Source organism: Frieseomelitta varia, unplaced genomic scaffold (genome assembly GCF_011392965.1).
Source record: "Frieseomelitta varia isolate USP_RPSP 00005682 unplaced genomic scaffold, Fvar_1.2 scaffold_792, whole genome shotgun sequence".
Classification (NCBI taxonomy): Eukaryota; Metazoa; Arthropoda; class Insecta; order Hymenoptera; family Apidae; genus Frieseomelitta; species Frieseomelitta varia.
This window is the reverse complement of record NW_025110581.1, coordinates 26,852-54,438: the sequence shown is the minus strand read 5'-3', so window position 1 is coordinate 54,438 and position 27,587 is coordinate 26,852. Positions and strand designations below refer to the sequence as shown.

General features: G+C 38.2%; 1 protein-coding gene across 1 annotated transcript in view; it reads right to left on the bottom strand.

Annotated features, from left to right (window-relative positions):
• Nucleotides 1-1,445: 1,445 nt before the first annotated feature.
• Nucleotides 1,446-27,587, bottom strand: part of LOC122536028 (glutaredoxin domain-containing cysteine-rich protein CG31559-like) — a 47,981-nt gene continuing 21,839 nt past the window's right edge. The window contains exons 2-4 of the mRNA XM_043668042.1: nucleotides 18,507-18,740; nucleotides 8,447-8,512; nucleotides 1,446-2,022 (exon numbers count right to left, since the gene is read on the bottom strand). Of these exons, the coding sequence (XP_043523977.1) occupies nucleotides 1,849-2,022; nucleotides 8,447-8,512; nucleotides 18,507-18,740 (474 nt within the window). The 3' untranslated portion in view covers nucleotides 1,446-1,848. The remainder of the gene's footprint in view (nucleotides 2,023-8,446; nucleotides 8,513-18,506; nucleotides 18,741-27,587) is intronic.

Here is a 27,587-nt window from a genome sequence, read left to right as displayed (position 1 = left end):
GTAGTAACTTGAAATTATTCGCACGTTGTTTTCTGGAACGAAGCTTACGCAATTTCGAAACGTTTGAAATGTTGAAAATGCATGGGAAATGGTAACTTTTTGGCGATATTTTTGTGAAAATAAATTGATACATTAGCAAAATCTGTTTTCATAAATATTTCATATTATATATATATAATATTTTATAATATTTTATAACAATATATATATTATATTACATATATGAGGTGAAAAGTAGCAATTTCTAATAATGAGTCATACGATAATAATATGAGAAAGAAATATAAAAACTCGAGAGTCGAGAAGGTATTGACACACATTGTAACTGCAGTGTTAAATCTGTGTTGTTAGAAAAATTATAAAATTGCAAGTACTGAAATGTTATCGAATGATATCGAGTCAACTATTGTAGGAACGAACGTTTACCTTTAAACTGTTGAAAATATTTTATATTTTCGTTCAAATACACGGTAGAGCTGCAGAAAAAGCCCGTCCCGTGTCAATACCCCTTCGACTCACGAATTTTTATATTACTCGTACACAACTCGTTATTGGAAATTGCCGGTGTGCACGTTATTTTTGCATGATGTAAATTATTTGTGGAAGCGGATTTTCACGTATCACTTTGTTATCGTTGAAATATCGCTGTATTTTCAACGACACGTTTCAAAGTCAAATAATGAACACCAATATCGGACGATATCCAGAATGAAAATTGATCGTAAATAAAATTCAGAATATTAGGCAAGGTTTGCTAAAGAAGAAAAAGTTCACAAATTTATTGTTGAAAAAATCGAGAATTGGAAAATCGTGTTTCAATCACTCTGGAAGGAAGTTTCGAATCTTAATCTAAAATCAATTACACGGGTCGTCTCTGACGTTAATTGCAGAGTTTTTTTGCGCGATAATCGGATCATGTAGGAAGCAAAAATACACTCGTTAATCCGGTAACGTGTTTCTGTCACCCTCTTCTGTTTTTGTCGTCGCGCAGACCAGTCAACGCGGAATGAATCTCGGTTTTTTCGCCGGCGACTTTCCACTAAGCGTCCGCTTTTCTTTCACAAACAAGCAGCTGCAAATTGTTACGCGCGCGTGCAAACTCGCAGCTCATAGCGAGCGAATCCTCAAACGTGTGTGTTCAACGGCGAGACGTACGAATTTAGAAGTTCACTTGTGTTTATTTTCAATTTGCGGAGCTTAAACGTGCTCGAAACCGCCGGAATTAGAAATGAAGGAAGCGGCTAAGGAACAATTGTCGTTGCACGTTGAACGACAATTAAATTCCTTAGAAATTGTTTCAACGAAAATTTACTACTCTGTAACGAGCTAATTCGATACTTTTGCGAATCGCTTCGTACGTACCTAGAATAGAAATTTGGCATGAAAACGGCTGGTGAGAGATCGCAGGAGGAGAGGGAGGAAGGCGAAGAGACAAGTACACGAGCTGCACGTTACAAAACATTAGATAAGCTTTATTAGTCGATATTTTACAGCGTCCGCGAGTCGTGCTCCGTGCTCGAGACCGAGCGTGCCGGCGCCGTTTTTATCTCCAACTTTCGCTAGCACTTCCCCGTGATTCATCTCCAACGTTGAATGGAAATTCCAACGGAAGTGAAAGAGGAGAAAATTCGAGCCGAGACAGCGCCTGCACGGACGATCGGTGCGATATACATAGTGGATCTGTTGGTTCTTTGACTGACACGACAGCGAGAACCTTTCCGTTAACCGTGTTTAACATGGAATATACTTCTCGTAGCACCTTAGTCTTAGTAGGGGGATGAAGGGATAGCTGATATCGGGAACGACACGACGTCGTTGCGAGCACGTGCGAGCACGCTTCCTGATTTCTCAGCAATGGGGGCAGCGAATCAGGCCGTTCACGTCGCATTTCGCGCACTTGAGAGCGACGAATTCCGCGGTGAAGTCGTTGCGATGGACGGACCTCTTGCTGCCGTTGCAAACCGGGCACAGCTGCCACTGGTAACCGCCGCAGAACAGGCACACCGTGCACGCGTCCTCGCTCTGGAAAATAAAAAGTCAGACCGTGTATGCGAGTGAATGACATTGGCGTTTCTCCGACGAGGGAAAGGATTTTGATAAAATTTTTGCTCGAATGTAGTTTCCGAAAAGATATTCGATCCGCGTGTTTTTTCATATATCTCGTCAAATATCTCGGAAACTATTGAAGATATTATTTTTATGTAAATTGAGGCGAATTTAATGGTGTATATTGTTTTGCAAAAAAACTTCTTGTTTGAACAGTATATGTGAAAAATTGTATTATTGATAAATTTTTCCAAATAAATATTAAAGACCAGAGTATTTTTCTTTTATCGGGTGGTCCATGTTGAAGGGTAGAAACTACTCTCAAATTTGGGGGTGCGAAACATGTCAAATATCTCGGAAATTATTGAAACCATATTTTTTGTAAATTGATGAAATCAGTATTTTCTTAGCGGCGAATTTAATGGTGTATACTGTTTTGCAAAAAAACCTTTTGTTTAAACAGTATATGTAAAAAAATTTTATTTTCGACAAATTTTTCCAAAATAAATATTAAAGATATTCGACCAGAGTATTTTTTTTTTTTTATTGGGTGGTCGATGTTGAAGGGTAGAAACTACTCTCAAATTTGGGGGCGCGAAACATGTCAAATATCTCGGAAATTATTGAAACCATATTTTTTGTAAATTGATGAAATCAGTATTTTCTTAGCGGCGAATTTAATGGTGTATACTGTTTTGCAAAAAAACCTTTTGTTTAAACAGTATATGTAAAAAAATTTTATTTTCGACAAATTTTTCCAAAATAAATATTAAAGATATTCGACCAGAGTATTTTTTTTTTTTTATTGGGTGGTCGATGTTGAAGGGTAGAAACTACTCTCAAATTTGGGGGCGCGAAACATGTCAAATATCTCGGAAATTATTGAAACCATATTTTTTGTAAATTGATGAAATCAGTATTTTCTTAGCGGCGAATTTAATGGTGTATACCGTCTTGCAAAAAAATCTTTTGTTTAAACAATATATTTAAAATACTGTATTTTTGAGTTTTTAATTAGTATTTTAATATTTTTAAATTTTTCCAAGTAAATATTTTAGTATTTTTAAGTTTTTCCAAGTAAATATTTTAGTATTTTTAAGTTAAATTTTCCCTAGGTAAATTTTCTCGAATATTTGCTTATGAATACTATATATATATATATATTCAAGCACAAAATTATAGATAAAATGGAATTTTTATTTCCTATAAAATTTTAAAAGAAATATATCATTATAGAAAAATTCATTATTTTAAAATCTTTCTCGCTGGCCGTGCAAATCAGGATGTACACTTGAGAATTGTTCTCTGTTCGTAAGTGTGTTCCAAAATATTAAATGTTAACATATTTCAGTTGGATCCGGAAAAGGTTGATTTTATTTAGCTTTTATTGCTTCAGCTCTTAGTACCGCGTATTCTCTCTCTGCTGCACTGTAATATTATTGTTTAATTGTTGAAAGAATAACGGCTATTCTAGATACATGACAACAAGCGTCTACGTAGTTAGAAAGAAGTCAATAGCCCTATTGAAAAGCACAATGGTGGTGAATATTCTGGGTGTTTCCGGTGGTGAAACAATGCCAGAAACGACTGACAATAGGCGTGTAATTGTGGAAGGAAAGTATTATGAACACGAGCGTATTTATCGTTCATATACACCCAGATCACACCTCGCTCAGATGGAGATTCGGCGATTAATTGCGTTACGACGTCTCGATCGAAACGTGCGCGAATGAATGAATGAATGAATGAATTCCAAATGTGGAACGTGTACGTGAGACAAGTTCGAGAATTCGTGCTCAAAGCGGCGGAAGAATTTTAATTATTCTTTGATCGAAAAAATGTAGGAACACGTACGCGTAAACGAAAGACTACGCGGCGAACTTGGAATTAGAATCCAAGTGGAACAAAGTTACGAAATCGGGTATATTTTAAGGTCAGTATCGTATCAAATATGGTTTGCTAATATCCAGAATCAATCGTGTCTCTTATCCGAATCAATTAAATATATATATATATATATTGTGGAAGAAAAAATCTAAAAAAAGGAAGCCGTTTGAAGATTATGCTCGTTTTTGCTTCATTTTGTAGAAAATTGTAAAAAAAGAAACAGAAAGGTTTTCATTTTCTTATTTATTCAGTAAGTTTATTCGATGATTATTAAACAACTCAACAGACTAGGCAATATCGGGAGATCAATGTCTACAGTTAGAGTGACTCTACGTGATACTTGCGTTATTGCAGGAGGTCAGCATTTTGAACGATCGTATCTTCATTAAACAGATGATATAGATGATAACACATGATAATATGAACGATAAAATAAATAATAACACTAATAGTCATGTTTAAATAAATATACCAAGAAACGAGAACATTTTTGTTCCGTTTTCTTTCGTGATTTCCTCCAAAGTAGAGCAAGGACGAGCAGATCTCCAAAGGACTTTTTTTTCTTAAAGTTGATCCTATAAAATTGATCCAATCCCCTACACACTCTCAAAGTTTTTACACTTAAATTTGGGACACTTTGTACGCAGGGTGTTCACGAATTTACTACCCACCGTTTTTTTCTCGTAAATAGTCGACAAAAGAGGACAAAGTTATATGTATTTCGTTTCTTTAGCGTGCTGAACCTAATGCTTGAATGATTGCTGAATGCTCTATCGGTTCAACGATTGTAGGAGCGCGACGATTTCTACTTCTGCATTATTGTTATGCGACGTACGCAGTGTATTAGGCGATGTTGCTCAACATCGCTTTCACTTTACCTCATTTTCGATCCTCGCGGAAAAAGACGAATTTCAACAATTTCGTGTCAACCCGAGAAAGAACGTCGTGAGAAACGAAATTGTCTGTTCAACTTCCTCGGCTTCAACGTTCGTGACTTCGAAACCGACCGTAATTTCACCGTTCTTGCTTTAATTCTGTCGCTCGCGTGTACAACAAATTTGCAAGGGCAATTAAAACGATCTTCCCTCGTTTCATTGTGTATCACTGTTCAGACAAATTCTAGACCGAGTAACAATACCGGAACATCGTTTTAAATTTCCGTTTAAAATGTAATTTAGAATTATTTGTGTAGTCCAAGAACGTCTCGAATAAATATATATAATATAATTACATAATATATAATTATAATATAAATATATATAGTATAATTATGTAATATATATATAACTTTATATATATAAGTGTATTAAGTATATTGAGTATATTAAATATATTAAGTGTATTAAGTATATTAAATATATTAAGTATATAAAGTATATTAAATGTATTAAGTATATTAAGTATATTATGTATATTAAATATATTAAGTATATAAAGTATATTAAATATATTAAGAACATCTCGAATAAATATATATATATATAAATTTTTTTTTAAGTAGTATATATCGACGATTCCTCATCCGGTCACATAACCTTAAAATTGTCAAGTTGCGAAACAGAAAAGAACGGCCTGTTTCGTGAAACAGACGAGCCAACTTTGTCAAAAATATCTTGAAAATGAATCGTTGCTGATCGTTATTGATCGAGACAGCCGGATCTATATCTATACACCGTCGATCGTACAGCAATGATATTTGTCGCTGTACGATATTGAATCAGGACACAGTCTAACATGGTGCTTCTGTTGTTCGAGAACTTGGCTGCGCCCAAGTACTTTTCAAATTCAATAAACGCCGCCAAATGATACGCAGGCGAAGAGCTGAATGGAACAGTGACGTAACACCGGTGTATAATTGGAATTCTGCAGCAGATGTAGATGACAAGATGCAGTTGGTATTCAACCGGTGTTAATGAAACGAATCTATATGTTATATATGCACGCCGCGAAAATGCGTGTTTATCGTTCGAAGGAGTATTAGAATAACGATGATGCATTATGCAAGTATTACGTAAAGAAACAGATGGGAAAGGGGACGGTCGTGGGTGTCGTTTAATTACGCGTCTTTCAGACACGTCAAACCAGTCCGGTAATTAACTTTCATTCAGAGAAAAATTCTTACAATTTTGCTCCGTACCGTCCGCAAACGCCTCTTTAACCTCGCGATCGCGAACAACGATTACGAAAATCCCAGGTTTTATTTGCAAACCATTTTCAGAAAAATCGACGACAGATCAAAGAAGATTGAAAATTAGGCGTGATATTCGCTACGACTAACTACTGTCTTCACTACTTTCGATCATATTTGCTCGTTTTCTTTTCTTCTGGCCAAATATTTACAGGACACGCTCTATCATTTAGAAGAATAACGAACAAATGAAATTACGGAAATTGATCATAAATCGAAATGAATAAACATTTAACAATTATGCAGAGTGGCCACTGAAAGAAATGAAGGGTTTGAAACAGTCGTAATTTGTTCATTTTCAATCGTTGCTTTTTACACGTAATATAGAAAAAAAATCCGTTAATTATATTTCTAAAAATAAAATAATAAAAAATTTAAAAAAAAACGCCTGTTTGTAAAAGTTATTTTTGTTTTATATCATTCAGTCTTTCAGTGACTACGTACAACAGCGAGCATTGAAACAGTTGCCGATATTCGACTGTTTGCAGTTGCTACGCTACGCGAGACGATAAATTCTACGTTAGATCAATTTAGTAAAACAGTAAAATAGTGCGAGAAAAATTCAGAGGGCGTATATGAACGATTTTACTTAGTCGAAGGGTTTCGACAATTTCGTAAACATCAAATTTTCAAAAATCACTGGAATCTTCGAGGAATCGAAAAGGTTGAATAATTTACGAAACACGTGTTAAGAGGAGGAGGGAGGAAAGCGTCCTTGCGTTGTCGCATAAGTCCAAAGGACAGCCGAGGCGAGGTTTAAGGGCCGACAGGCGCGGAAAGAATATTCGGGAAAGTGATAGTGGCGAGCGACCAGTGTAAACGACCTTTACTCGCTGCAAGGTAAACCTCAATTGCCACGACGTCGAAAATTTATGATCGCGATGGAGAAGGAAGGTGGAGGCAGATATCGCCGGATAAAAGTGAAAGGATTGTACAACCTTGTGTTCGCGACGGATTACGCGCGATCGCCCGCCAACACGCTCAAACGTTCCTTTATGGCTCGCAGTTATGTGTATAACGCTTGACACAGCTGTTCCATTCTTCTGCATGGCATAAATATTCCGCGGACGTGGAACATAGTTACGTAGAGAATTCTCGGAACCGGCGAGGCATTCTTAAAGGGTCAGATAATTCGACGACGTACAGGAATATCGACGGGATTCTCCGTAACTCCCTCCTCGAGGAGTTGACAAAAGATTGCTGAAGTACGATAAGATGAGAATCCCTCTGGAGAATCGAGTCGGACTGTGATGAGTATCGAATTGCAAATATTTGACTCGACGGAGTAACACGAGATGAGATGAATATTATAATTTTCGCGAGGAAATTTTATAGATTCGAAACGGTGTATTTTTAGGAACATAAACACGTCCGCGTTCGACAGTGTATTTTCACGTGATTTAAATTTATATTTTATATAAATAAGGCCTGTGTATTTTACTGTACTCTCTTTCATCTTTTTTCACTTCGTTCTGTAGTCCTCCGATGGAAATTTTATGCTTCAGCTCTGCTGTTAACCACGCTATTGGAACTTGCAATCCAGACAATTTGCGAATTTGTGAACTATGAAGCCTTACCCTGGACGATTTTCACAAAAATTGTCAGCGTTGAGTTTTTCTTTCTTCACCCTTCGCAATAACGGAAAGTTCTTTTCATTTTTATCGACAGGAACATACTCTCTCTCAATCTCTTGCGCTGAAATAGCGTGCTACGCACGTCGAGAATTTTTTGTCCCAAATTGCACATTTCCTCGGTTTCAAGTATATATTTGTACATTTTTGTTTATTTAAATGTAACCAAATGACAAGTTGATTACCTCTCAACAATTTCTATCCAGTGATGTCATACCGACGAGTTCAAAAGCAAAAAAAAAAAAAGAAAGCGACGAATTATTGTATACGGTCACTCGTTATGGTCCGCGAACCAGTTCCCCAGCGCATAGGTGTTAAATTAAACTAAATGCTGCGCTCAAAATTACAAAAATAGTTTCAACGTCAAGATTGGCCGTCCAGCTATTCTTACACGGCTATAATTATAACACGTGAAATCGTTTTCGCCGTGGATGTTTATATAACAACACAAACAAGGAATCTTCGGTCGACATTGTTGCAGGCCGGCGGCAACTTTCGTATTTATAGTAGCGTACACAAGAAAATCAATCATGTGGCAAGATGCTGCTCTCCATGCCCTTGCATATTCGCTTTACAAAAATTAATCACTGTCCGTAAAATAAAGGAAACAGCGTTCGTTTCTCAACTGTTCGAACAAAGAGGAAACCTCTGACGCGAGGTGGTGATTTATATGAAGCCAGGACTGTTTAATTACCTGGTACGGCTTGAGCATGTCCCTCAGCTCTCCAGATTCGTTCAGTCGTTCCACGGTGTCGAATCCCTGTAAAAAGAAATATTTGTATTTCAATGAAACGCATAGCGGCACAGGGGATCGACAAAACCACGAAAGGAATTCCCGTGTGTTTGTGTTGGTGATAATCGGTAGCAATTACGAGGCGTGATTACTGGACGCTGGAAGATCGCGCAGGCTTTCAAACGAAGAGGGAATATTTACGACGCGTCTGAAACCTACTATAATCACCATGGCTTCGCTGTCAAGCGATTTTCCTATTTCCACGGTATTTTATCGTCGAGCGTTTAGCGGTTATCGCGTTATCGCGTACAGTACGCGACAACAGCTGTTGGTAATGAACATTTCATGAAGTCGGGTTGTTCGAACGATTGCCTTTTAACTATACCAATTATTTTTAATGGTATCTATTTATCACTTTTCGTTTTCTTTTCTTTTCTTCTCTTTTCCTTTTTACAGAATATAATAGTGAAAGGGGGCTTGCTATTACGCAAATACAAAACAAGAAAAGGCGAGAAAAGGTCTCGAAGAACGTGTTTCAATTTTTAATCCGGTTTAATGAGCGACAAAAACTGGTTTCAAACTAAAAGACTAGTCCTAATGGTTTTTATCGTGTTTTCTGGCATTAACGAACATTATTACTGAATTCGCCAGTGGTCGAATCAGTGCCACTCCTTGACAGATAAAAACCACCGTCGTTGAAATCTTTCAAAAACTCGACTCATTAACCAATCGATTTCCATTAGCGATACAATCGTCGATTTCTCGAAAATCTAACATCCTCGAAAGATCGTTCTTCTGCTTCTTTAGGTATTCATCCACGCGCAATTCTTGTGCGCCGTGACCTATTACGAAAAAAAAAAAAAAAAAGAAAAAAAGGAAAGAAGCGAACGATGGATGCCTTTCACCTTTCAATTCAAAATCGTGTTCCTGGATCCATCGATCGGTCGCGACGAGAACGAAACCACGGCACAAACGATACAAATTACACGCGTCGGACATCTGTTCCGCAGGCTTTTCGAGGCAAGCCGTTTATCAAATACCACTATCACGTGGCGTGGTCGATGAGGAATGCGGTTCGTGCGCTCGCCAGAGAGACCACAGAGGACCGTGCTGCCTTCACACCGCAAGAAACTTTGCCTCACTCTCTCTCTCTTTCTTTCTTTCTTTCTCTTCTGCTCCCTCGATAGGCCTTGGACCAAGCAGTTTGACATTTCGCGTTTATCCACGCTCGACGATTACCCGGCGCGGTGTGGTGACCGAGACGAAGCCGCTCACTCGCGAGAGACGAGAACTGTGGCGTCCAGTGTCGTCCAACGCGACATCCTCGGCAAATTGGGCAATCGCGATCGTGTAGATGTTGCAGACGGTCGACACGTACGTGTTCAGAGAGCCGAATCGGGAATATTCGGCGCTCGAATAGCTCGACACCGATTGCGAACGCGACAGAATTTGCCAGAAATTGTCGAGTCGATGCCTGCGTGCTTTGAGTTCCGATATCCCGATGGTCGATCAATTCCTCCACTCTCGAGTCCAGGCAAATATCCTCGAATGATATCCTCGCGAATTTGGCTAGGTGAATTTTTGGCGGCAAGAAGATTCTTAACCCCGTTTTATTTTATTTCGAGAACGTGCGTGCTTAATTATTTCTAGGTGATGACTTAAAAATGTATCATTCTGTTTATCATCGTTTCTGTATGAATTTAATTCAGAATGATCTCACGAGATTGGAAGTATTATAACTTAATTTTTTATATTACTTTATATTACTTAATCTTAACAAATGCGAAGTTATCAGGTTTGGTCGTAATAATTAATTTTTTATATTACTTTATATTACTTAATCTTAACAAATGCGAAGTTATCAGGTTTGGTCGTAATAATTAATTTTTTATATTACTTTATATTACTTAATCTTAACAAATGCGAAGTTATCAGGTTTGGTCGTAATAATTAATTTTTTATATTACTTTATATTACTTAATCTTAACAAATGCGAAGTTATCAGGTTTGGTCGTAATAATTAATTTTTTATATTACTTTATATTACTTAATTTTAACAAATGCAAAGTTATCAGGTTTGGTCGTAAAATTAATTTGAAGATCTTTAATTATTCTTTCGGAGGCACCATCCTTGATAATCCTGACTCGATTCGTGATTTAGGAATTCTCACATGATTTGTCTTTCGCTGAACATTTCCAAAATATCATATCGCGTGCCTTTAGATCTTTAGGTCTTATTCAAAGAACTGCTAGACTTTTCAATGATACGACCACGCTAAGTTTACTTTGCTGCACATTGGTTAGACCAATCTTGGAATCCTATTACAACACCTACATTGACGCTCTTGAAAGATCGCAACATAAATTTCTACGCCTGGCAGTTTATCAGTGGCGATCCTATGCCAAGATATTCTCATAATTACGAGTATGTTCTAACTAAATTAAATTTGACCACACTTGAACATCGCAGGAAAATAGCTGACTTGGTTTTTGTCAATTGACAAAATATTCAATTTTTTGATCTCGTGCCCGAATATCATTGAAATGTTTAAACTTAATGTTCCTTCCAGATCACTACGTCATTCTGAAAGCTGCTTCACATTGAACACCATCGAACATATTATGGCTTCTTCAATCCGTATAATCGTATATTTATTAACGCTAATAATGCACATTGTTTGATCTATGTTTTTAACCATTGATTTCCACCTTTTAAACGTTCATTACTTAGTACCTTGTAATTTTCCACTTAGTCTCATATCTCGTTAAATTTAAAAAATTTTTTATAATTGTATCACTTTTGTACTAACGGGTATTCTTCTTTACCCGGTAAAAAATGAATAAATCAATAAATGACCGGTATACTCGACGAAAGTACAGTAAATGCGCTTGCTGTAAGATTCAGTTAAATTATAACAACGTGATAAATTTTTTTAGTGTTTCTTTAAAAAATTTTTAACTTTATTTTATTTTTTTTCTTTCTTCGTTCTGTTGCTTTGAAATATTTTAATCGTCGACAACTAAAAAGTAATTAATAAGCTATCGATCGACAACCGTTCACTACCGAAAACCCGATTAATTATCTAGCGATCGATAACCATCAACAAAAAAAAAAAAAAAAAGAAAGCAGATTAATAGACTTCCGACAGATAAAGTGTTGAGAAACGAGCAGCAAAGTATAACAGGTGAGATTCGACTCGGCTGTTATTAAGTCGCGAGGTAATTTCGTTTCAAGGTAATATCCTAGATTGCGTTTCGTTCGCACTTTCGCTATCTTAAGATTTTACCTCTTCAAAGGATGCCGTTCGTGTTGATAAAAGCTAACGAAAAGTTAAAGGTTAGATTAGTGACTTGATCAAAGATTGCTTGAAAGATTTTCTATTCAACTTATGAACTGGCGTTGGCGTTGTATGTATCTACGTGTTGATGAAAGCTGCGAAAAGTGAAAGATTAGATGTGACTTGATTATTTAAAAGATTTTCCATTTTCTTTCAACCTGCGAACCCTCATGCGTTAGCATAGATTCTATGTATCTGTATCGCGTGCATGTTAATTTGTAACACGGGAGAGAAGCTACACAATTCTCAAGCGGCTGAAACAATAATGAGAAAAGAATCGTGAGAAGGTGCCCTTAAATCTTCGTTAAAACAAGCAGTCTTTTAGACAAAAAAGATTATACCCCGTAATATATTTATACACGCTTCCTCGTTGCAGGGATAACGCCTTCTGCGTTAACAAAACTTCCGGGAACACGTAATTATGTAATTAAATCCTTCCTTCCTTCCTCTCTCGATCACTCGACTTTTACCATTCGTACGAGAATCTTCATTTAAACTTGGGAAATTTCATCGCCGCAAACTGCAGAAAGGAAATATCATACAAAGTAATTTCGGCTTGTCCGTTAAAAAATATCTCTCTCCTCCAGCGCTGTGCAATTCGCCTAATTGTGCCGCGTCTCCGTCGTAAAAGCGTTGAAGTGGAATAGCGTGGCAAATAGAACCGCAGCTTCTCTTGAATAATCGCTGAACGATAATAATCTTGAACAATAATATTGGTCGTTCAAATGGAGAATAACAAAAATCCTCTGTTATTCGTTTTCATTAACGCAGAGCGCGAAGAGTGCAACGACAATGGAAAATTGTTGACAATTTAAACTGATGTAACTTTGTTAAAGAATGGTCGTGTAACAATGTATTTAGTTTCTTTTTAAAGCGTGAAACTCTTATTTCGACAGTCGCGAGTGTCTCTCGAAGACGATTTTATGTAATATAGCGGGAGCTAGAATACATTCTTCTGGAAAATTTGTCAAAATTCAAACCTTAAGTGTACGAATGTAAAAGCATTAAAAATTTACTTTTGTAACAAGATTTATTTGAAGAATAAAGTCCCCTCTTTGCGATCGCTTAAAGTTTGTTGCATGATATTTTTTTCGCTATTTTATTAAACGTTCTAATATCAAACAATTGAAGAAAAAAATTTCGTCATCAATGTACCAAGTTCAAAATTGAATACGCGAAAACAATCATGTAGCGAGTTTGAAGAGGTCGTTGCAAAGGAAAAATTTCGATTTTGTTGCGTGAAAAACGTTTTTCAATGATCTTTTGCGAGAGTTTGAATTTTAAAAATGTTCATGCCCGAGAAAAAGGACGAATTCACGACTGTCAATGTAGAGGTCTCACTTTAAAAGTGAGACCAAGTAAGTCAATTACAGATCACTCTAACAATAAGTTCATAGTGCGTGCTTACAATTCGATTACGCGTGTTCTTTCAACATTAACTTGCCAACGTGTCACGTTGACAGCAAAATTTCCGAAAATGTGAAAAATCTGCTGCAGTCATCTCGCAAATACTATTCATTTTGACGATGAAATAAATCCATTTTTGTTACTGCGAATCGAAAAGAGAATGGGCAGAAAACGAATTGAAAATCGATTTGCTCCGAACGGTATACGCATTTTGCGTTGATCTAGGAAATTTCTAACGCTCGATATTCCCTGAAATTGCGTAACCTGTTCGTCAGAAAAAAAAAAAAAAAAAAAAAAGAAAAGAAATCGGCATTCGTTCGCGAACAACGATCGGAGGCAACGTTGGCAATTTCTTCGGAATTCCTCCAGCCTCCCTGTGATGCAATTTATTAGCCGGCACGTTGCGATGTAATTGCACACGCCGCGCCACTATCGGAGCGTGCTTCTAATTGCACGACATGTAATTGCACGTTCGTTTGTTTCCTTTCGAGCGGTATTAAACACTTGGAAGGCTTGCCACGGCGATACCAGCGATAAAACCAGTGCTTTCGTTTTGTGTCCGGTTGAAAACGGGAGGAATTCTTTCAAAAGCAGGAAATCGGTAGAGTTGGGAATCAAGGTCACGCTGGCTCGTTATCATAATTCCTACATCCTGCCCCTCAATCTGTCCCGACTAGATATACTCGATAGTCAATGCTCTCGGTAGACACGCGATCGGTAATGCCACTCTTTCTGGAATTCTTTTTTTTTTCAGAACTGTCAGTCACGATAATTTACCAAGTGATTTACTTGATAATATTAACAGTTAAGTGACAAGTACGTATCTCAAGTAGAACAATTTATTTGCACAGTGATAATTCGAGAAAGCGTAAGAAAATTTCCACCGGTTGGATGCTACAATGGCTGAAATAAATTAAAGAGGATTTCTTAATATTATTACGGGCGGTAATACGGGTAATCCGAGATAATAACGGGTTACATCTTAACGTTATTTAACCCTCACTCGGCATGTGAACGTAAAAGTTCAATTCTTTTGTCTCTCTCTCTCTCTCCCTCTCCCGGTAATCATTCCTTGTCTTTATTCATAAGATGCTGAACGACGAATAGTCATTATTCCTCGCGAAAACGAGGACACGTCAGTCACCGGTCGTGCACGATTGACGTTATAAAAGATCCACTTATCTTCCGTTGCGTCTTAACTTGAAAGAAATATTCGTTCGTACGATATCTACGTAAGTTTGCAATTGAAACTACGTTTGTGCCCTTCCTGATAACATTCCTCCTTTCTGAATCCATGTCCTAATGTTCCCAAGCTACGGAAAATTTAAACTTCCCTCCGTGCTGTGAGTTACGAAATTAGAACGAGCACTTTCTTCGACGATGCTGCCAGTTTATTGAATATCGTAATTATCAATCCAACAAAGGATACCGACGCCGATAGATCGGACTCGGAAGACATTGCCGAAAGCATCAGCTTCCGCGCGAGCGATCAAAGCACTGGCGAAATCTAAAATTCGCGCGAAACTTTCTTCTTCGCGCATTGGACTGGCAAAGCGAGTAAAAGTGGCGGAGCAAACGTAGCGGAAAAACAGCGTGCGACGCGTGTAATAATAACAGGACCACCGCGAGCGCGAAGAAAAATGACGAACGTGAAATCATCTGTTCCGCTGGACGCAACACCGAAACTGAAAACCCATTCTCGTTATATCCGCAATATATACAGGGTGTCCCGGGTTTTCCCCGCCAAACTGCGAGAGCATATTCTAGGGGCCAAAAGAAGAAAGAAATGTTACACGAAGTTTGCGAGTTAACGCTTCATTACAGAGATACAATCAAAAATAGATACTTAGTATTTTATTGAGTTTCAGTATTTCAGTCACTCCTTTCCTTTGCACGAGCCTGTTTCATAATTGGAGATGAGTGTCGATAAATAAGTGTTGATCTTACACCGCTCGACTTTTACCTATGGGGTACTTTGAAACAAAAGGTTTACTCGACCGAAGTGACTTTAATGCAGTTATTGAAACGCAACAAGATACTGAGACACTGCGTAGAGCAATAAATTCAGTTTTTCGTCGATGTCAAGCTTGTATACTAGCGGAAGGACATCATTTTGAGACGAGACTTTAAAAATAGCGAGCAACTGTTTATCATTATTCGTTTATATCTCCTTAACAAAGCGTTAATTCACAAATTTCGTACAACATTTTTTTCTTCTTTTGGCCCCTAGAATAGGCTCTCGCAGTTTGGCGGGGAAAAAAAACCCCCCGGGACACCCTGTATATGTATAGTATATATAAATATTATAGTTGTCCGCTCCGCGTTGTCCGGAAATTCCATTACTGGTTTCATTTTTGTTATCACGCGTCAACGCTAAATTACGAGCTTTCACCGGGGGATGGAACAATTTTTCGAGGTCCCAATGTGAAAAATGAGTTTTTATTTTCCACGTTTGTTACTTCACAGCTGTCTGAACAAGCGCGTGCTCCGCTCCCCCAAAATTTAATAGGAAAAGTACCGGGGCGAATTTTCACCCGTGAAAATTTTCATTGGTTTTCATACTCTTTGCGTCATCCGGTTCTTCTCTTTGTTACATTCGATTTATTATTCGAACGCGACTATTTATTGTTCGAAAAATTGTGAAGTAGAATTTGTTCTGCATCACGATGATCCGATCAGATTTCTCTAGATGGAATTTGTCGAATGAAATTACACATTATTTTTCTATGCATTAATTGATTCATGCGTTTTAACATTTTACGTGTGTCGAAAAATTATTAGTCGAGGAGAGACATTGTAACTTTAATTTTGTAAAATTTATATATAAAAGAGAAGCAAAGTACGAATACAATCGTCTTTCGTATGATAAATTTTACAAAATTAATGTTGTACGAAAGTTAAATTGTACAAAATTAAAGCACAACCAAAAATATTAAAATATCTTCTAAGCAAATCTTCCGACGTATTAGCTGTATCAATTAATGTATAATGCCATTTGAAAGAAATGTGTATGAATTTGTGACCTTGGGATCTCGGAAACCTAGACAAATCTGGCGGCCTTCTCCACACGGAACAAGTTTTCATTTTCTCAAACATCCTTTCGAATAACGAACAGCTGTTTCGTCTCTCTCTCTCTCTCTCTCTCTCTCTCTCTCTCTCTCTCTCTCTCTCTCTCTCTCTTTCCACGGAATTCCAACTCAAAAATCACCATATAACCTTCTCGAAGTTTCGATCACTCGCGCAAATGGCGCGTGACGCGGCAGAAAAGAAATCGCCATCGCGATGCCATCGTTGTAAATCGACTGTAGAACAGCTAGCTGTCTGCGTAACTTGAAACTTCTCGAAATTCTATGATCGATGGAACGGCCGGCAGAAGCGCGTGCAGATGCAATTCGCGGAGTAAAAGAGCTTTCTCAAGTCAATACGCTTGTTGCGCAACAGTGCGTGCAGATTTCCGGTTTAACGGCCGATTCGTAGCTCAACGCTCGTCCGTCATCTTTGACATTTTCGGTTGATTTCTCCCGGTCGCTTTCTCGAACGTTGTTGGTTGTGCAACGGTCGTCCTTGCGAGAAATTTACGGGGAAAAGCAAAAGCGTGATCGCGAAATCGATCGCCCGACACGTGCAAACTTATACGTGCCAGTCGATCGTTGGTAATTTGTTAGCGTCCTAGGTACGTGCAATAAATTCATAGGCTTTTTAATGTTTTATAATTTTTCAACCAACGCGTACATTTGACATTCATATAATTTAACAATTTGGTGCGTTTACAGTTTTAATTCTATAGCACGATTTCGCTGGAGAGATACAAGACTCGGCACGGACCATATGTTTTCATTTATAATAGCTTTATATTTCCAACGGCCGAGATTTATATTGCGTTTAGTATCAACGCTACCACAGTTTCACATGCATCGCACTGTGAACTTTTTGCACCAACAGCTCGAACTTCCATTTTTTGATAATAATTGTTTCTTGCTGATAATTGTAATAAACGTATACATTTGGTGTTGTATGATGCGATGTAACAGTATAATATATGAACAGACGCCTGGAGCGAAAGCTATAATAATAAGAACAAAAGAAGCTATAATAAGAAGAGCAAAAGAATTTCAGAAAAAGAAATTCCTGAGGACAGTCCTGAGTCAATTGACGCTCTATTGGAATAATTCACCTAAGACTTCTTATCGCTTCTGATGAAAAAAGAAATTATTTCTCCAGAGATTGGAATTCTTAGATATTACACTTGTGTTCTAGGAAACCCGCAATGCGCATTGATGATTGCTTTAAATTTAAACGATATAATCAACAAAATTTCGTGTTAAATTAAATGATTATTTCCAATGCTATATCATTTTATTCGATGCTTAAGTAAATTGTAACTAGATGATACAGAAAAAGTTCTCCAAGACAAAGAACAAAAAAAAAAAAAAAAAAAAAAAAAGAAAAATGAACCTACCGAGTAGTTCAATCCCAACGACATCGTACTACTAAAGTTTCACCGCGCGCAAGTAGAACGTGTCGTGCCAACTCGGGCCAAATCTACTCAGTTAGGCGCGTCTCTCACGCGTCATCCATATTTTCGCGATTACCGTTACCTCGTACACGGGGTTGAAGCTCGTTTCCTCTCTGAAACTTAACGCGTGTTCGCGAGAGGAAAAAAGAAAAAGAAAAAGAATAACGATTGCTCGTGAACGGGCGAAAAAGAATCGATAACGACGAAGAGGCGAGTGCCTGTTTAACGCACTGCGTCGGACGCAGCTCGTTGAAACCATCACCAACAGATGCTCACGTTTCATTACTCAACGTCGTTGCCACGTTGATAATCGTGGAATGTGCACCTTATCGCGAGCAGACGTGACACGTGCCGACGTGGCCCGATCTACCAGCGAACGGCCGGTTCAAGTTTTATGCTAATAGTTGCCATAGCCGCTACTGCCTGCCGTATAGAATATTAGTCGCGCATCCTAATGAAGACCTCGATAAGCATCGATAATTATTCACGACCGTATTAACGAGAATAATGAGCGGATAGATCTAACCTTGCTGCTGCCTAACGCCACGGCAGCCTGTGCGTTCGACTAGAAACAATTTGCTGCTGCATAATTCGCCGCGATTACGCTCGCCTGGAAAGTTTTCACGGGGATTTCTCCTCCACTCTCGCGAGATTCGTTTTCAGAAAAAAATAAAAAAAATAAAAAAATAAAAATAGAATAAAATGAAATAAAATTTCGCGAATCGATTGTTTCCGATTTCCTTTCTACAGGTTTACATACTCCGATGTGTTGCCCGTCGATGAAAAGCTGCGGCAATTGTATCACCGTGGAGCCCAGACGATCTCTCAACTCGGTCTGCAGTTCCGCGTCCCCGAACAGGTCCAGCTCGTCGTACTTGACCATATGCGTCCTCAGGATCTGCTTCACCTTCTTGCAATTGTAGAACGTTTTCCTCACGATGCCGGAGGTCGTCGTGTACACCACCACCTTGCCCAATTCCTTCTTCATGTACGCCTGCAACGTAAGAACGTAACGACCATCGTTAGAAAATCGTTGGACAATTGGATCACGCGAACGAACGTTTCGCCTACACGCTTGAACTGTACAGTTATTGCTGACGATTCAACAAACGTCGTCCTCGACATTTCCTTCGTATAATAATACAGCGCGCGTGGAAACCCTTGCAGTTTCGTTTGATATCGAGCCACGGTTGCCCTCGAAGCACCGTTCCGCCTTGCAACTTTTGGCCGAATCACCTCGCCTCAAAGCACTAAGCAAGAACCTACATAGTCGATAGAAAATGCGCGGAGGATAGGGAGCGTAGGATTGCAATTAAAGTCGAAAGATGAATGATCGACTTTTCCTTTACTTTGTGAATATCGCTCGATTCAATTTACAGTATTTCCATGAATTCTTCGAAAAAAATAGACATAGCTACTCGTGTCGATATTCGCTGATTGAATGTTGAAACTGTTGCAGTTTCGTGAAACGTAACCTGGATTCGTTTTCAAGCCCTTATTTTTGAAACACGTCATTCAAAGTACATCGCTCGGAGATTCGTTTTGTGTCATATCGTGGCGGATGGAAAAGTGAAGACACTTGTCTTTTCGAGAACACTATAAATTGTCATAGTGTATAAAAACTTCTTTCACGACTGAATTCTACGGTAAACTTGAAGATCGAGATCTCCTCTTCAGAATGACCTCCTGAAACTTGATCTACTCTGATGAATTTTATTTTATTAAACTTTGAGTATTAGAAATTCAAGGAATCGCAAAATCTGCGTTTCATTAATTGTTTCTCGTCTTACTCTATTCAAAGGTCAGTAAAAAAATTAGCGAAAAAGAATCTTACAGCGAATTTCAAGAGATGAAAGAGTTATCAAATAGAGGCTTCAATCTTCATACTTATTGTGAATTCAATCGCGAACAATATCTTTTCAATTTTTCAATGTCTTTTCATACTGTGACAATTTATAGAAAATTATATTAATTAATATTAAATTTATTAAATTTATATTAATTAAAATTATATTAAATTTTTATATAAATTTTTTAAAAAAAGAGCGTTCTTATTTGTTACGCAAGGTAAAAACACATTTTCGAATAAAATCAATGGTAATTTATAATTTTATAATATCGTAAAAGTAGAGGTTTGGACTTTCAAAATGAACTCAGGTTTGTTGCTACTCAATTTCGTTTTATTTAAAATTGTAATAATATATTATATAATGTATATTAATACCTTATAATAATAATACATATTTATTTATTTATTTACTTATTTATTTATAATTGTAATAGTTTCAATATTTAGTGTCTGAATGCATGTTGCTTACGTATAAAAAATATGTGGCAATATTTTACGAGAAGTTTTCCAACGAAAACGTACGCGGTGTTTGCGAAAGAGATCGACGTTGAAGCGCGGGTAATTCGAGTTCCCCGTTCGCGCTCGAATTCACCCGCGTTTACGCGATGACGAATCGATTTTCAGAACAATCGGCGGCCGCGTAGGCGACGCATTGTATCGTGTAATTCATCCCATTAACCCGTAAACGCTGGCCGTTTTGCGCGTTCCGTTGCAACAATCTTGCCACGGTGCTCGCGCGTGTCTATTCTATTTACATATACTGCATTCACAATGCGAGATCTCCGGCGAAGGTAATAGACTTGAGCAGAGAAACGTGGGTGTTACGAGATAATGACACACGACGCGATACAGGTACACTGCAGTGTGTAGAAACCGAGGAAGGGGGTTTGAAATATGCGAGCAACGCGCGTGTTACGCAAGAGAAACGAAGGGACCTTCTTTAACGAGCGGACAGGTGAACGATTTATGGAAAATCGTGGAAAAGCATGTTTCTCGAAATGTTTACGCTACCCGTCGGACGAGAGTTCTCGCCGGTGTTCTATCAATGGTGAAAATGACGAACGACGTCGCTATTCTTGCAGACGCGGGGAACTTCTTGCTTCGCGGGAAGTTTTGCTCGAGAAACTTTACGAGACTGAATTTCCCCGTGTTCCGGCGCGTCTTTAGCTAAAAGTTTCGCTAAAGAATTAAGAGGACGTGTCCTGGTCGACACGAACATTCAGAACGTGCCGATAATTCGTCACATCCATTTGTCAGTGTCATATATTTAAATCGCAACTGCCTTTCCAGGCAGGCAGGTAATAAAAATTCAAATTACACACACGTCGATATATATCTAACTGAGATTTGTGGCTTGAATTTTCGTGCGCTTGGAGCGAATGAAACAGAAATAAACAAACGAATCGTTTTCGTTTACCATTTATCGAGCGCCGCGTTAATTGCCGTTTGCGCTCGTCGAAAAGTTCGTCGAACCTTAACTTTCCACGCAGCAATGTTTTTTTCCACGCCGCTGTAACCCGACGATGGAAGAAAGAAGACACCGACGACGCATCGAGGCAGAGAAAAACACGAAGCCCGCGATATCGTTGAATTGCCTTTCACTCGAGAGGCAAGACGACGAGAAAATTGGTCGTGGCGCGTAACGCATGTGTAATTCAACCATGTGTGTGTGTGTGGTGTTATTTGCAATTGTAAAGCGCACCGCGAGAAACGATCTCCGAGAAAACGTCCTTCGACGTCACCTCGAACGTAACATCAATTTGCAACTTGAACCACGCATGAAAATTCTCGTCACGAAGGGGTGAAAATATTTGTCGCGTCGATCGTAGTATTTGGCAATTTATTAAACAGTTTGTTTATAAATGAAACATCTGTGAAACTCGTTGCATTTCTCACACGCGTTCATCTGTTTCGAATAAAAGCCTAAAAGTAAAAATTGTGTTAAACAAGCCTTCTCGCAACGTGCTGAATATTCGCCTAAAGGCCACGTTGGCCTTTTAACGACTGATGAGATCATATTACCAAATTACCACGAAATCACTTTATATCAATTTCCTCTTTGTTGCCTTAATTCACCCCTCCCGAGCCAATTTTCCACGTAACTTCGGCAAATTGATTTACCTAACGAACAAGCGCTTGCAAATAGAATACCTGTTGCCCGTAAACCAGAATCTCGCAACGAAATTACCATTACGTGCTCCATTGCAAAATAATTCTGTTTAAGAAAGCAGGCGATTTTGAATGTTCGTTCCGCCGGAAAATAACGACGGTTTCCCATAAACCGCGTAGCGGGACACGAAGACTGCAGTTACGTGCGCCAGTTTACGCGCGAGGAGCGTGGAAGCGTTTGCACTCGCGCCGACCATATTTCGATCCGCGAAATTTTCGATTCGTCGTGTTGAATTTGATTGCCTTCAACGGATTCACGAGTCAGCTGGCCAATCGATCCAGGCAATCATTGTCGCCAACGAAGTTTCACCTTTTTTCATTCGGGGCAAAAATCGTTTTAAAAATTTGGGAATAAATGACTGCCCGATATTGCTTTTTTACGAAGTTCTACGTAGATCATACGTATCTACGTAGCCATTGAATGGTCACTGTCACGATCAGAAGATGAAATGACAGAAATAAAGTTGTTATATTCTTTTCTCTCGACCAGCAATTCTGATAAAGTTACGAAATAAAATATGGATGCGGAATGGAGAAGGTTAACAACAAATACTGCTCTTTCGCGACAACAGGAAACTCAAACAGAATATTCGCACGTTTGATGAAAAATTATCTATATTTCGATCTGTCACAGCTTCGTGGAAAGGAAAAGAGTATAACGATTCAGTTTGTCTGACTTTGAAATGCTTCCACTTTGTTGGCCTAACTCTGTGCTAGTACTTTTCAAAGGTGTGTTAACAACTTTTGCTCTCGAAAATTGTGAAAAATCAAAAAAGTATGAAATTAAAAATATTATTTTCATAACTAAATCTACCATGGTCTTGAAACTTGTTGTTGTACGATATCTTTTCACTCGAATCATGTAAGATTTTAAAAGTCGAACAGACTTGATTATTAAACTACTACAGTTAAAATTTATCTTAATTCAACATCGAGATCGCAACCATTTTTTTCTATAAGATCTATTTAAAAAATACAACGCTGTTATCCCTATGGTAATTTAATCTAATAATTATAAACTAAAAATCAAAATAAATTTTCTTAAATTAAAGTTTTTTATTAATTAAAATTTATCAAATTTAATAATTCTCCCAATTAAATATTAAATTAAATTTTACATTAATTAAGAAATTAAATTAATATAAAATTCTATAGGGTCTTATCGTCCCATAATACGTTTCACATGATTTTCACTTCATCGAACTTTGAACATTAGAGTTAAATGTTTGGATTTCTCGAATTTTTACCTAACGTTCAAGATTACGAAAAATGTTCCACAGTGATTTCGAAGGCGTTCAAACTTTCAACAACAAAAGTATGCGGAACCTTGTTTTTCTAAATTTGCTGCTAAATATGAAAGACATCTTCGAGAAAGGAGAAGTCAAGATCGACAAAGTAGAGATCTCTCGTTTTAAGAGAGTTTTCTCGATTGTTGCACAATTTTTTGATTCCAACAGTTCAAAGTATCGATAACTTCTCATCAAGCGCGTGAACACTTCTGTCCACCTCTACGTGTTACAATTTAAAAGTCACTGCGTGTTACAATTTAAGAGTCCTAATTATCAGTCGCGAGGATGTGTAAACAAACGTGTCACTCTCGCAACCTTCGGGCATTGGGAAACGCAAGCGAGCTAATTCAATTGGAATTCTCGCGAATTTACACGCGTACACGTTCACCTGTGTCTACGTTGGCCCGCGTTATCGCGCAAGCCGTTCCTAGCGCAAGCAAATCGATCACGTCCGCGGAATATTATAGATCCTCGTGCAGCCACTTTCAACGGGACCGCTAATGAACACGCATTACGCATTCGTTGCTCGGTGTGTAAAACCGGATTCCTCGATCCAGGTGTATGATCAACGCGATAAAAGGAAACTATAATTGCACAGGAATGCCCGCGATCCTGCCATCGGCCTGCTCGTTCCTTTTCCTTCTTTTTTCCTATATCTCCGACTACGACCAACGATTGCACAACCAGCCTCTCTAATTATATGATTTAGCGTGGACGAATATCGTTAGGACGCGTTATGACATTTGTGTAATGCGCTGTGTAATGCACCAGCGTGTTATCGTTCGTGCAGAGTGGAAGAAAATTAAGAGAGGAAAGGCGGATCTATCTTGTTATATTGTTAATTTACAGTCACTCACATTTGGTATTTAAAAACAAAATCGTATAATTTCGGCTTGTTTTAAAGCGTATAGCCTCCTACTTTCAAAACTCATAGTTCATTTTATTACGTGAAATGATTTTAGCAAAAAATGTTATAAATTTTCATCAAAAATTCTGTTCACGACTGAGTCTACGATGAACTTGAAAATTAAAACCTATTCTTCACGATGACCTTCCGCCACTTCGTCGAACTTTGAATAGTCGGTATAAATTCAAAAAATTGTAATTATATTCATTTCCACTTGCTGCTCAAAGTTCGAGAAAATGGCAAAAAGAAGTCGTACATGAAGTTTCAGAGCTTCAATTTGAAAGTCTCTAAGATCTTTAAAGAATCATTAAGGATAAGAAGGAATCTTCAATCTTTAAATCTATTGTAAATTCAGTCGTGAAAAAGAATGTTTCTACACCTTGTGCACCTTCGAGAAGAAAAATGCTCTCGCTTCTCTGTCCGCTACGTGACGCGAGAACACCCTGGAATAAAATTACAATAACGACGTATTTTGAAAGCGGAGGCTTCGAGCCTCGAACGAATCCAGATTTATCGTCGTACGATTCCGCCTCACGAAATTGCGACAGTATCAACAGATATTTATTGTCGCGAGTGACTGCCCGTTACGAAAAACTTGATAAACAAGGAATTTATTTTCGCGATAAAAATATCAAAGTCCGCGTTACGTAACGTTGCACGTCGAAACGACTTACTTGAGTAACGCGCGTTAAGTGACACGCGATGTTCCAAGGACGGTGACTTCTTCGCTCGAATAATAAATACGAGCGATTACGCCTTACGTTCCTTTTAGTTTATTTTATTTTATTTTCGTTTTTCAATGTCTCGCAATCGAGCGTTGCGTGCACGACGTGACAACACCGATGTAGAGAAAATATCAGGAATGCGCCGCGAAAGTGCGAAAATTTGTTGTCGGAGGGACGGGTTATCGATTTCCCCTTGCATGACAGAACGCCACCTGTTTGAGATTCGCGCGCGTTCAATGGAAGAAAGCAGCCCCGCGTCCATGTTGAATATAGAATTACGAGGAACGTGGAATGGCAATCGGCGGTGACCTTCCAGGCAACTTCCCCGCCAATGTACTATTAATCTCGGTGAACCGCATTCATCTAGGCAGCTGCTTCTGATCCATCCTTCGCGCTTTGTCCTTCGTTCTTTCTGCTATTCGCCAACGATTCATCAACAATGTTGTCGATGAATCGAAGGCTGAGTTACTTCTCTCGAACCGGCAGCTCCAAGTTTATTTCAGTATCGTGACGTCGGAAATCGCGAGAGCCTCGAACGAGTTCGCGAAAACCTGCACGCGCGGCGTGTTGAGAGTTTCGACGAAATGAATGAATTGTTCAAACTTTCCTCTCGTGCAATCTGCGTAATTTGATCATTTCTTTTTCTTTTCTTTTTTCTGTGAAGAGAGGAGTGTCCACGCGCGATTACGAGAGATCACGTCTCCGTACGAGCGTACGAATAATAGCGTGCGAATAGTGTCTTTAATGTGTCTTTAATCTTCTATAACCAGATATTTTCGCGGTTAATTACCAACTTACACCGGCATGAGAAACAGAAACTAATAACTGTTGCAAACAAGCAATTTGTCTGGAGTACAATGGCGCAATTGTCAGAGCGCAATGGCGAAGAGTAAGGTAACGCATAGAAGAATCAAGATTTGTGAGTTATAAATACATTGTTATGTAACATTCAAGATATACCGTTAGATTAACGATTTAAAACGATACTATTTTCATCGTCTTTCATCCGAGTTTGAGTCTTTTTTACATGCACACAGTCAGACTCGGAAACATTGCTCTTGCAAGATCATAGAAACAAACATCGTGAATTCATCGTAACTCGATGAAACAAGCACGAATATATTTGTGAAAAAAATCGACAGCTTCGTATCATACTGCGCATAATTGTTCAATCAGTTCTGAGAAAATATATCGAGCTAAAGGTTTTTCAATTTTGAATGCACTTTTGGCTCGGACTGTGCGCAGAAACGTGCACGAAGAATTAAACAGATGCGAATCAGCCGCGTCTTCGACCACGCCGCGATAAATCGAGCAAACGGACAGAGCAAACGGCCGCATCCTCTCTCGGCTCCTTGTTCTCGTGAGAATAATACGACGAGAGATCGAACAAAGCCAGTTTCCACCGCGAAACGGAACGAGGATCTCCGAGGATCGGCGATTAATTATGCGAGGAAGGATTGCCGATGGTTCAGCGGCGGACAAATGACATCAGCAACGATTTCTCCTCAAGTGGGATTTAAACGCTTATTCTCTCGATGATCGAGCGGCCCGAGAGCGGTGAGTGGAATTTTCTATGAAGACGATGATTGCCACGTCTTCGATTCGCCAGCGAGTTTTAACGGATCGAGCATCGACTGTCTTCGTCTACCGTATTCATATTTTAAAAAGTGGAAGAAAGTATCCTTCTTAAATCGATCGTGACTCGGTAGAGTTAATCGGTAGAGTTAAATCCGACGTTTCCTTGCTTCGATGCAGCTATCATATCGCGCATTTGGTTAAATTTTTCAACGTCGTTAATTTAAGGAAAGTACTCGTAAATTACTGTAACCTATTAAAATATTATAATCTCTTTTCATGTAATCTAATGTAATTAAAAATACTGTACTTTCTTTTCGTATATTTATTAACGGCAATTTATTATTCACAACCCATAATTGATGATTGAACCGGGGTCCCCGATAACAGTTAATTATCATTGTATATTCTTGTACTACTTTATCATATTTTATTTCATATAATCTAATGTAATTAAAAATACTGCATTTTTTTCGTATGTTTATTAATGGCGATGCATTTTTACAACCCATAATTTATGATTGAACCGGGGTCCCCGATAACAGTTAATTACCATTGTATATTCTTGTACTACTTTATCATATTTTATTTTTAAAACAAGTGGATACGAAAGTGTTTTTAACTTCAAAAAGTGGAGGGGATTCTTCTTTTCTACATACGCCAATTCGACAGGCCTGACATAGAGAATATGATTTAAACTGTCGCAATTAAAAAAAAAATCTCCAACTCTTGAGTTTATTTTTTCATGGAGATTGTCATAGTTTTCAATATTGACGTTTAAACGATGTTATTTCGACAACAGCCTCTTAAAACGCTAACTACTATTAACTCTCGGGTAGCCGACACCGGGTCACCGTTGACCCAGAACTTGATGCTATATATGTATAGGCAATGATAATAAATATGGTACCAAATGTGTCAAATGTTTACGATTTAAAACACAATAATGTTGTATGTACGCAGTGCACATAAATAAAAAATATGTTTGTAAAATTTTACATTTTTTAAACGAACTCCTTTCCTCTATTATAATCGTTATTAGATAACATCCTGTACCAAAAAGTTAGGTGCAAAGCAAGTACAGTAAAAATTCAGTTGTGGGTCAAAAATGACCCGGTGTCGGCTCATTTACGTCGGCTATTCGAGGATTAAACAATTAATACTCATACTCGTCTGACAATCATTACGTTACATAATTATTTGGCCAAATGGTCCGATCAATTTATACAACTCCAAGTGCAGAAAACATTTGATAAACAGAATAGTTACGAGTACCGGTTCATTTTGTTTCGAGCTGACGTTTCTTTTTTCGCCAGCTGAAGACAGA